This window comes from Daktulosphaira vitifoliae, unplaced genomic scaffold, assembly GCF_025091365.1.
Source record: "Daktulosphaira vitifoliae isolate Bord-2020 unplaced genomic scaffold, ASM2509136v1 Scaffold_1, whole genome shotgun sequence".
Taxonomy (NCBI): domain Eukaryota; kingdom Metazoa; phylum Arthropoda; class Insecta; order Hemiptera; family Phylloxeridae; genus Daktulosphaira; species Daktulosphaira vitifoliae.
In genome coordinates this window covers 29,970,077-29,982,890 of record NW_026099572.1, presented here as the reverse complement: position 1 = coordinate 29,982,890, position 12,814 = coordinate 29,970,077, and the positions used below count along the sequence as shown (strand labels likewise).

Genomic DNA, 12,814 nt, shown 5'->3' with positions numbered 1-12,814 from the left:
ACAAAAATCACGCGTTATTTTTGTAAAAACAAAAAACAATTAAATGATCTAATAGAATTAAAATGAAATGTGTTCTAAATATCTAAATGTATAGTAAATATATAGCCACACTTAACTTTTTATTTGTTATATACTTAATAAAGTAATTGAATGCATACATTTTTGACGTGATAAAATATTTCAATTTGAATAAATATTGAATGCTTGAAAATAGTAATAATTAATGAATCTGGTGTAAAATTATTTTAGCAATACAACAATCACACAAAAATAAACTAACTTCTATCATAATATTTAACATGTTTAGTGAAACATGAAAATGTTTCTATCGTTCTGTTCATTTTCGTAACATCTGACTTATTTCTTTATTTTTTGGTCACCCTGTATATTAACAAACTGCAGATGACCCAACATATTACTCATCTATGAACAAAGTAACTTTATACGAACAGTATTCTCGTTTGTGAAATCGCAATAAAACAAATATTTGTGAGTATATATAACTTTAAAGTATGTCTTTAAACAAAAAATTTCCTTCACACACTCTACAACAAAAACAATTAATAACGTATAACAATAAATGTAAATTGTATACATTTTTCGCTTTGGTCCATCGAAAGTGTTCTCTCTGTATGCGTATCAAAAGGCGAAGTTGTGTTCTTATAATTTTGTTTACATAATTCCGCTCAATGATTTGATACTCTTAAATACTATTAAAAATTAAATGTCTGTTTGCTCTTGAAAAAATAAAATTTCTCGTCCCCTAGTTTTTTCAAGTAAAATTTAACAAAATTATAAACACTATGTCAACCAATTATTTTTACTGTGTTTTTTTAACCTCAATATTTAGATCGTGTACAATCTTAATATTGAGGTTAAAAAAATCTCATTTTACAAACCTTATGAGGTTTGTCAAAATAAAGACAAGTAAAATGTTATGCGTTTATTTTCCCCAGAGGGTAAACATTTAAAATCACGAAAAAGGAAGTTTAACTAGAACAATAATGTTTTATGAAACAATATCATTTATAAAAGTTATTCATTTTACGATGACCTGGAGGATTCATTGTGTACCACCGATACGTTTAATATGTGCATTACACGGCGAATCGTGTAGACTATTTTAATACACGTGTGTTATGGATGACATTACGAAGTCTACAAGTTTTACAAAATTCGTAACAATCTGCAAGATTATTTGCGCATGATTCATTTTTTAATTGAATGGATAACTCTTGGTCTTTTTCATTCAATTTTACTATGTTACGCCTATGGGTAGTTTTATGTAGTCATAATAACGAAAAAAAAAGTTTTAAAACAGTATTTAAAAAAAGTCTCGTAGCTAAGCTAAATTAAATTATACTCATCAGAGAGTTTTATAGATTTATATTAATTTGAATTTATTTTTGGTTAAGTTCTTATGAAATTTTTATATCTTTTTCTTATACTAATTGATGTTTTATGCGACTAATAAGTGATTTAATAAACTTACATATCTAAACAAATTATGATTAGGCAAATATAATTATTATTGATTATTACGGAGTGTAAAATAATTATTTATATATATGTCAGTCATTTCTTATTATGATAAAAGCTTTGTTTTTCTTCTCTACTCTAAATAACCAACGAGACTAACAAAATAGATTTTGCGCATTTTTTATACAAGATTGCCATCTTAAAAGTCTCCCATTTTCTCGGTCAATCGTTTTATTAAAACGCCTATATTGAAAAATAAGTGAATGTTTATTGGTCTTTTAAGAATAATAATAAAATATCATTCCGATAGAAAATATTTTTTTACAGAATCTACGCTTTTTTATATTGAATAAATTGAATTTTTTCATTCAGTTGATTTATTAATAATTAATAACAATACTTATTACTGTCTATTACGAATTAACCATTGTTTCTATATTATTTTCGAATTACAACATTATTCTGCTTCTACGTATTAATAATTTAATTCTTACAGAATATCTTAATAGTTATTTTATTGAGATATATCGATTTACTTCTGACATTGTTTAAGTGTTTAAAAAGTGTGGTAATTTTTTTAATTTATTTTATTACTAGATTTTTCATTATTAAATGTTAATTCCTTAAAAGTTTATATTCGTGTTAAATATAAAAAGGTCACGCTTGTATAAACTAATAATAATATATTACCTGACAAAATCATCTTATCAATGTCGAACACTTATCTCATAGACCTAAGTTAACGTTGCGTGTTTTTTTCTGTATTAAAACTGTTTATAAAAAGTTATAAACAATACTCGCGTGCAATAAATAAAACAAAATAGCTCTTCCCGACAAAAATTATTAAAACATGCAGTGTTAGTATTTCTTTGTAAAAAAAAATTCTATTTGTTTTAATCATTTTGAAATATAATGCTATAATAAAAATATCTACAAATTGATTGACTTTCGGATTTTATCATAAATAATATAACTGATTTCAAGACTTAAGTTCTTTCTATGCTTTTAATTGCTTTTTTATATTTTGTCATCTCTCGATAGGTTTTTTATCATTGTTTTTTGTGTCCCTTTTAATTTTGATATCAAATTGTATTACTCACTATAATGTTTATTGAATCGAATACTTTAAAGTTTATCCAATTAAAAAAAATAATTACTTATTCATTTATAATTGAATATTTTTCTTGCTAGTAAAAAATGCTTCAGAAGAGTTTTCATTATTTTTTATGAAAACTAAAACATTTTTTTCAAAATATTGAACTCAAGATTATATAAAAAATCTTAATTACTAAAAATTTATAACAGTGAATTACTTAAGCTAAACTTCTCAAAACACTTTATATACACTTTTTCTATTAAAATTTCTTTCATATTGTGCCAGTCCACCTATTTTTTTTATACTTTTGAATTACTATTAAAATTTCATGTACACCGTGTGTAAAACTGAGACAAATTTCATCTTAGAAATTATTTTATGTTATTAATATTATGTACTGGAAAAATATTCATAGATTTATAATCCCAGCTACATAATAATAGTATTTTAAATACCAATTAATATATTTCGTTTGAGTATTTGTATCTCTTACAAAAGAACTATTTTAGTTTCGATGCAATGCTGAAAAGGTATTAATTTTTTTATAATATGTGTTTTTTTTTATGTTGCCACTTATTAACAGCTCTCACTAGAACGATTTCTTTCAACGATATGTCAAAATATTACATTTCGTATCAAATTGAAGACATAGACCTTAAAATTCGAAAAAAAAATATCTTAATCTCTTTAAATAAGAGAAAGCCTCCAAAAAAGATTTAATTTTTAAAATTTTTAATTTAGACTTTTCTTAACCTGTTTCTTTAAAAACTACCATGATTTTTTTAAAAATGAAGGAAACAAAATTATTTTTGTTTATATAATTATCTTGGGTATTTCCCTTTCATTTGATATAAATTGTTTGAAAATATGATCTTTTACTTTTTACGTGGAGTGAGTTCAAAATAGAAACTTCAGTACAAATATTTAACTTACGAACATAGAACTTTTTCAACTTTTGAAAATGTTCCTGAAATTCTCCAAGCTTTTTAAAGTTTATTTTACGTTCAAGAAAAAAAATTGCCCGATGATTATTCTGTATGTAATCGATCTCCGAAATTAGACAATAAATATTATTTTAGTATACAATTGAAATATTCAGAACTATATCCCACATGGGAGATAATGTTGCTTTTAGAATAATCCACCAATTTCTTAAAATTAAACACTATCTACAGATGTGTATCGAAGCGTTTTTTATTATAGAGATTTTAATCACTGTAAGATATCATCATACTAGTCCCGACTATGCCACGATTCCACTGTGCTACCATTTTTTTTAAATAATACCGTTATAACATTATTTTTTAAAAATGCTATCTGGGTAGAGATTAATTTATTATGCATACGTTTTTATTTTCACTTTTATTATTCTCGATTTGTATATCGTTTTAGAAACCTTTGTCAACTAAAAAGTTGAAGTTATATTGAAATTTATAATTTTCACGCTTACAAAAAATACTTTTTTTTAATTACTTGTAATATTGAAAACAGCATATTCTTAATGTACAAATGGTTGCAAATTAATTTTCAATGCATTATTGAATTAGGATTAAAAAATTGATAACAGAACATAAAATAATACTAGTCAACATTATTAGACATTCAAAATTTAAGAACTGTTATTTTTATGTTAGTCCTACCGAAGCTTGATAGAAATTGCAATTTATAACTTTTATATAGTCAAATTATTTCTGACTATTGTTAAATTAAAACGAATTAATCATTACTACATACCATAAATTACAATAATAACTCATAACTTCTTGCTCACTAATTAGTTTCACTGATAGAGATCAAGGGTTCTGTGAAATTTTCATATACATGTACCGTAATTCATATTTATATACATTTAAATGAAAAAGGACAAGAAGTTATCCTAAATAAAATGATTATAATTATGCTTTTTAATAAGTCTTAGGGACAGCTAACCACTGAGATATATCAATTAAAATTATTTTTAATAACCCCAATAAATGATTAACACTTCTTGTTTATTATCGGAAAGTATCAAATTGTTTTATTTATTTTTCATTAAATATATGTATAAATTAAATCAGTAATAGGTACTATTATATTAAATGTCAAATTTTAGTCGTCAAAAATCTCTCAGTATTAAATAATTATTTATTAATTCCTCCATTAAAATTATTTCTGTTTATTATTGTTGGTTATGTTTAACGTCGTTGGTTCAATTTATTATTATAGAATATAAAACATTCAGAGCAAATTTGTTAATCATGCTGAAATTGCATACTCTACAAGTCAATAATGAAATGAAACATAAATATCACTACGTTACTTAGATTGCCTCTTTTAAATGCTAATTAACTATTATTTTACAAATATACTATGATTATTATAAATATATCGATGATACAGAAAATTTGAGAATACTCAAATGGACACAGAACACTGAAATCCTTAATTTCTTCTAAGTATTTATTATTGTTCTAATAAATTCAGTTATTTAGTGGCGGCTAGTATTGTAAACGTCAATTACTATTCATTGTTTTAAAAAACAAATTTTCACTTATCCGTTTCATCAAACCTTTTAACGATAAATCACTGTTACCCGAGGTAGATACAAAAACTTCTTTGAACTTGGCTTAAGAAGAGTTTCTCAAAATTATGAAAACTTTATACCTCAAACAAAATTATTTTTGTTAAAACTGTTCATGGCTTAGTAAATATGTATTAAGTTATTTTATTCTTAATTAGACCTCGTTTTATAACAGGTAATTCTTAATATACCCTTTCCACATACTAAGTAACTGTCAGTTTCTCTGAAGCTGGAACGAAGTCTTCAGTTTTCGGGAACGTCTAAGGCAAATGCGATGTCGGCAATGAAACAGTTACTAGTTGCCCGTAGGGAATACAAGGAGAAGTTGTCTGAAAACGTGCTACTTGGACTTGCAAAGGGTTGTTTTTCAAGCGTTGAATTTTACCGCATGACCCACATAATATAACGGCTTGGTTATTACCGTTATGACTCAAAGGTGTTGCAAGAAAACCCCTATTAGTAGCATATAACGTTAAGGCGACCACATCGTTATAGTGTTCGCATTTTGACCTCTATATGTTTGACCAATATTTATAACTCGGCTATCAAGGCGGCTTATTTATATTCTTTTAATTTTTCCAACTCTCCAATTGTAAATGAGTATAATGTCATTTTTGAATTATAACCATCGTCGTATACGATAATGGTTGTATTAGATTGTGATACCATTACACAGAGATTTTATACATTTCGTCTATTAAAGGTACAAAGATTTTTTTCATATTAACTTTTATCGCTTACACACTTTGTATTTTGAATTAATTAATTTTACTATACTTTTGTGTTATTTTTATTTGTATTATAATGTGTATATATATATATTTTTTTAGGAAATATCAGAACAATGGTAGTTTTGGATGCAGAAACCAAGTCGTCGTATTGGTTAACTGTGATGGCATTCGATCACGCCACCGTTCCTTTACACTCTCGGCTTGAGGTAAGAATTTTATATGATATAATATACTTTTGCTCATTTGCATTAAAAGATACGAGAATATTCATCCCTAGGATGTTCGTTTCCCGAACAGGTCATAATTTTGCATACATTGCACGTCACTAATACCATTAAGAAGGTAGTGCATAGCATAATATTTTGGGTATATAATTATTTTTTCTTTAGATTTTCCTCTAAAGAATCTAATAACTAATATACAAACAAGCATAACTTTATATTTACTCAACTTTTATTCGCCGGAACTTACATCGTTATAAAATTTAATTATTTGATTATTTTAAATATTCCTTTAATCAAACAATAAAGACCCAGAATATTTTTTTATGACAATCAAGCATACATTTTTTAATAATATCAAAACTTTATATAAAAAAAATGTTGTTGACCAAATAGCTATGGTTTTTATACAGACATAGCGCGTAGACGAAGTATATTATGTACATACATTTTAGCGTAGATCGCAAGAGCAAAATATTAATGAAAGCAGTAACGTTTTGTGAAATCACCTGGGAATTCTTATCTCGTGTATTTTTTCTACCACTTACGCAGCTATCTATTTCCATCTTCACTCACTATCTAATAATGTTCAAGCTGAAGAATCTTTTAATAAAATGGGTGATAGCTGTTACCTAGAAAAAAAACTAAATAAAAAATATATAAATTGCTGACACAATTCAGTCAACAAAGTTTTCTATTAATGAACCACATTTTTATTACTTTAATCAATTATAATAGCAAAATATTTGTTAAATGGACAATTTGCTAGAGAATAATATATTGTTTTAATCAACCAAAAAGTTTGTCGGCTGTTATGCTAACAGATTTTCTTTAGTGTAAGAAGTTCAATTCATAAGTGGCGCTACCGCCTAGTTTAATTAAAAAAAAACATATATATCTTCAAGGCTAAAGCTTTTAGCGTAATGGAAATCTTATCAGATTCTTGTCAAAACGTTACTAGATTTGTTTCAAACGCGTTAAATTTTCTTCTCGTTCGTCATCAGAATATACCTTAATTACTGACACTCTTACAGTATTTCAATGTCTAATTAACCATTATATATTTTGTGAACAATTTTCTATCGGAATATTGGATGTACCCAGCTTAAAATGTTTAGGTCAATATTTGTTATTAATTTCATTATTATTTTTTAATCATGTTTAACGTTCTCTCTAAAAGCTATTTCTTGCGTATATAAAATATATTTAAAACAAATTGTATTCTAATATTACTATTAATTCAAGCCAAATAACTTAATTATTATTTATTTAAGGTCTATGTGGAAGTGAGAAACGTCAACGACAACATACCATTGACCAATGCTCCAATTTACTATCCGCGGGTTATGGAAAACGCACCAATTAATACGCCCGTTATTCAGCTGGAAGCAACTGATGCAGATTTGTCGCACACTAGAATAACATATAAAATAACTTCAGGCAATCCGCAATCATTATTCACAATAGCACCAAATACTGGTTAGTACTGGTTATCGTCGTGATTTTTTATTATAGGGAAAATGTTTAAATGCTTAAAAGTTTCAAATGATAAATAACTATAATAATTTCTCAATTTTCTTAATAATTTATTTTATTTTATTATCAAATTGTATTACATTTATCACTTAAATGGAAACAATTGCTTCTTTTACTCGTGTTACTAAAACTGTAATTATGAAAATAGCGTAAAAAATCTTAATCAAATATTTTAAAACAACTTGGTGTTGAAATTTAATCTAGGTTAAAACTACAAAAATGAACTTCAACAATTAAAATTCACTATAGACCGTTAAAATATTTATTTAAACCAAAGTTTGATAAAGTAAAGTTTTCAAAATATCCAAACTTTAATACCTATTTGTAAATAAGCTACAAAACTGAAAATGATTACAAAGAATTTTTGAAATAACTTCTTGCTACAATTTAAGATTAATTTGGATAAATAAATTTCTTCTTAGAAAAACATTTAATTCTTTTTAAATTTTTAATTGTAAATAAACTGTCTTTTATAGCAACTGTGTTTGAAGTATTAGCATAAACACGCCACTTTCAAAAAAAAATCCTAAACATTTTAACATGAATCACGAACATAACGGCAATGTATATTAAATATTCTACAGCTATTTCATGAACCACACATGATACTTGCATAGTTTAAATACATATTTATACCTTATTTTTTATTGTTTGAACAAAATTAAAAACATGTCTACCCGCGTAAAATATAATGGCTGGTAGAACGTTATTTACTTGGTTAGGAATTTCACAAGGAAAAATTAAATAAATAGCTTAGAATCATAAGTGCTTTATCTCATCCCTATTAGTTAACATCTATAACGTTAACGTCATAACCATTTCTATTCTTATTTTTAAGTTTTGTATATATTCTAATATTTATCTTAAAAATAGTTCAATATATCATCTTGCTTATAAATATCAGTCATGACCATTATTTATTTATAAAACAATTGTATTGTAATAAATAATTCTAAACTACCCTCAAAGAATTTTTTCTTAGATATTTTTTTTTTGTGTTAAATTTGTAGTTTCTCAAACCTGTTGTAAATTTATCTTTATTTTTGTTGTTTGGCTTATAGATATAGTTTTTTTAAGTACCCTCCAAAGCCAATACTGTATACTTGATATTTCCAATGCAAATATATATAAAATACCGAAATCCACCAATCTATATATTCTGTAAGATGTATGTATTATATTATGCATATAGTAACTCAACAACCACACTACTGCTAAGGTCAAAAATAAACAACATAAAAGTTAAAAGCTTTTTTTGTTTTTGAAAAGTTTATAAATTAAATATTTATGAAAAAAATTCACATAATTATTGTCTTTCATTTTTTCTAATCACCTTGAGAAATTTTTAACAATCTACAGAACACTAACTAAATAATTTTATGTTGTACCAATTATTAATTTGTTGTAATTGTTTCCAAAAATTTAAAAAATATAAATTCGTTACCTCTTAGTTTCTAATCTGGAACGTAATTTATGTTTTTCATCTATTTGCATTTTTACGTTGTTTCCAACAGCTGTATAATTTCTTTAGAAACTAAAAGTTGTAATAATAATTCAATATAGGTAGGTTTTGTTTGTATTGCTTCGCTTAGATAAAGCCTCGAACTCTCTTAGTGAACATATCATTACACTTTCGCAATTTCAGTTTACAAGTTCAATAGAATGGTTTTAAAAACATTGTGTTTTATATAAATTCAAAATGTGTCTTTATATTTTGAACATTTGATTCTAACAATTTCCTCATAAAAAATTTTTAGAAACATAATTTTTATATTTTAATATAATCAAACAAATGATGCCCAATAGATGTAATTACTTCATAGTTTATCCAATTTTTGTGCAGTTTGATAACAAAGGGCCCTTATTGCGGTTGGTGTAAATTTTTGGCTCTAACATCATTTGAGCTTATGCCACTAACCTCAATGTGTAATGTAGTGTTTGGGGATCATTTGGCGTGGGTATGAGTGTTATTTAATCGCATCTATATGACCGTCTCTTAATTATTTGTTAGTTGGATTATTTTCTAACTTTAAACTTAACAATAATAATCATACACAATAACACAGTATGGTTATAATATCAATAATAAAAGTTATAGTTTAAAGTGCCCAATGCGGCCAATGGCCAGACGTGAAATTAGCAAAATAATGTTCACGGATATTGTGTTACACATACTTTATAACAATATCATAGAGCAATAGTAAATGTACACAATTCGTTTTATCGATCGCGCTTGACTTGGACGTTGTATAATGCTGCAGGGTTTTAATACACTTGGCAACAATACCCTATATATATATATATGTTGATGTAGTATTGTGTATTAACTTAGGAAGACACCGCTAATGGCTCAATACTATTCTATGGACATTTATACATCATTAAAATAGAATGTGTGTATGTACGTGGCAGTGTATAAATATATCCAATGGTGATTTAAGTCTATCAGTGTAAGAGTGGCCCAACTCACTTTTTGAAATTTTACTTTAAACATCAATAGAATACATGACATTTTACCAAAACGGTTAAATTTAGAATTTTTAGGATTACAATTTCAAATGCAACCCTAAATTATTAAATGTAGACTTAAATATCTACAATTTAAAAAACTAAAGCATTAAATATTTTAATTTCATACAAATTATTTTATTGACGTTGAAAGTTAATTTTCCAAAAAGTGAATTAGAGTACTCCTCGTACACTAATAGCCTCAATTATCCTCTAGGCTTTGTTCGACAATAACGTTAAAATAGTTTGTAGGCATAACCCTAATAATTTCGGTTCAACTACCACCAAATTAGCGTACTGTTATACTTGATGAAATCACGTCTGATTCGATTTGGCTAGTCGGAATACTCGTAGATAAGTTCATGGTGGTAGCCCGTGTACGTGACACTATAGTTGTCCTGCTTGTGAGTCTCCGAAAATCCTATTGGATTTGTCCTTACAAAACCACCCTACATTAGTATTAACTCGCCTTTTAATAACTCGATGATAACACACACAAAAATAATCTCAAACTTCAGTTTCTGCGGCTATAACCTTTAATTAACCAAACCTGTGCTTATGTCTTTGACCTCTGGAAACGCCAACGCACCACAACTTTGAAGAGTTATTACTCTTAGTTATGAAATTCTCATAAATATGTTAATACAATAATAACAAGTTCCCGCCAACCGCGTTTACTCTCGGCCATTGCATACGTATATATATATTTAAACAGATTATGTACACATTATAATGATGTGGTGTAACATGTTGCAAAATATTAAAACTCGTGTGTATGTGGAAACATTTTTTTTTTTCCCTGAGGAGCACAAAAAATGATACGGTTCACCGAAGTAAATAATTTTACAACGCATACAATAAACCTTTGCGAGCTATATTTTTGTGATCTCATGTAGAAGAAGAAGAATAATACCGTAAAACTTTCGTATTATAATTTCATCGATCACACCTTATCTTGGTATAACAACTAATATTACTGGCACCTACACAAACGTTTTACCTTATTACTCTGTAGGCTATTATTATTCCTTTATAGAACACTGCAAAATAATCATTTGTTCAAAAATATATATAAAACATACACTCGTACTCAATTATCACATTTATTCATTATTTGTTCCTGTTACTAAACTATCAATCTACTTACCTGTTTTTAGGTCTCATCAGTACAACTGGACGAAAACTTGATCGGGAAACAGAAACCGAACACGTATTAGAGGTAATATTTTTACTTAATTATTTTACAATAATTTCTTAGAATACTGTTGATTCAATAAAGATTATTTCTCTGTAATTGTTATTGTACTTTAAAAATAAAAGAAACCAGCGCAGGAGGGTCGCGGCACAGTGATGACGTGGCATAGTTGGGTCAAATATAATGATATCTGACTGTGATTAAAATCACTATCATAAAAAACGATTCGATGCAAATCTTTAGATAGTGTTTAATTTTAAAAAATTGGTGGGTTATTACAAAAGCGACATGATCTGCTATTTCCTTATTTATATCCTGATTAAGATATAGTATGTCAAATAAAAGAGGGATATAAATATTATTTCTCATAAAAAAATTGTATTGATCCATACACTTTTCAATAAGTTAAAGCATTATAAAGTTAAACATTTTAAAAATAAAATCCAAAATTTTCACACAAAAATAGCATTTGGTAACTATTTTCATCGTGAAGGCAAAATAAAGTACGAAATTTTTTTTTTTTCATAATAAAATACATTATATTAGCTTTAATTTAAGATATACAAATATATATAAAAATGTTAGACTTTCCGGAACACTTTCAAAAGTTAAGTTGAAAAAGTTGTCATTTTGAATCCTCCCTGTGGGCAGGTAAAGGGTTAGATTTATAAAAAAAATATGCCAAATGAAAGGTAAAGATATCATGCATCTATAAAAAAAATTGTATTGATTTGGTTATTTTTAAAAAAATTACAAAATTCGTTTCAAATTTTATCTATAATTTTTTAACTTAAGGTGACTGTCATTGATGATGGAATACCCGTGTTGTCATCGACCACCAGTGTGGTGGTATCAGTAGACGATGTTAACGACAATGTTCCAGAAATGTTAAAGAAAGCTTATAGGTTTAAAATACCTGAAACGCAACCCGTGCAAGAACCTCTCACTCAAGACAACAGTACGGTGATGTCGGGAGAATTGTTTGAAACAGATCTACAACTTCTAGAAAGTAAGCCGTGGATTCTTTTTGGACCAAATGACATTATTGGACCGGCACTCTTCAGGGTAAGTAAAAATTAAAAAAAAACTATGTATTTAATTATAGGTTGATATTTAAAAACGTAAAATAAGTACTTAACTTGTTCTAAAGGGTATAATTTTTAGTTTATTTTTAAAAATGTCAGTATTATGTAGTAATAATATTAATAATAAAAATGAATAAATTATGTATATTTTCGTACTATATACTATAACATAGTAATACATTATACAGGTCATAGCAAAAGACAAAGATTCAGGTGAAAATTCCAAACTGACTTATACATTAAAAGCTGCTCCCGGATACGAAGACATATTTGCGATTCAGCCGGAATCAGGTGTCATACATTCGGACCACAGCTTTAGAGGAAATCAGGACTATACGTTTTATGTAAGTATATATAAATATATTTACTTTGCGTGATGAGTATATTAAAGTAGTACAATATA

At 26.7% G+C, this 12,814-nt stretch overlaps 1 protein-coding gene across 2 annotated transcripts in view; it reads left to right on the top strand.

Annotated features, from left to right (window-relative positions):
- LOC126895107 (fat-like cadherin-related tumor suppressor homolog) overlaps positions 1–12,814 on the top strand; it is a 122,469-nt gene that overhangs the window by 90,598 nt on the left and 19,057 nt on the right. For both annotated transcript variants that reach the window (XM_050666605.1, XM_050666604.1), the window contains exons 5-9: positions 5,966–6,072; positions 7,362–7,566; positions 11,289–11,350; positions 12,122–12,391; positions 12,600–12,755. In XM_050666605.1, coding sequence (XP_050522562.1) covers positions 5,966–6,072; positions 7,362–7,566; positions 11,289–11,350; positions 12,122–12,391; positions 12,600–12,755 — 800 coding nt within the window. The remainder of the gene's footprint in view (positions 1–5,965; positions 6,073–7,361; positions 7,567–11,288; positions 11,351–12,121; positions 12,392–12,599; positions 12,756–12,814) is intronic.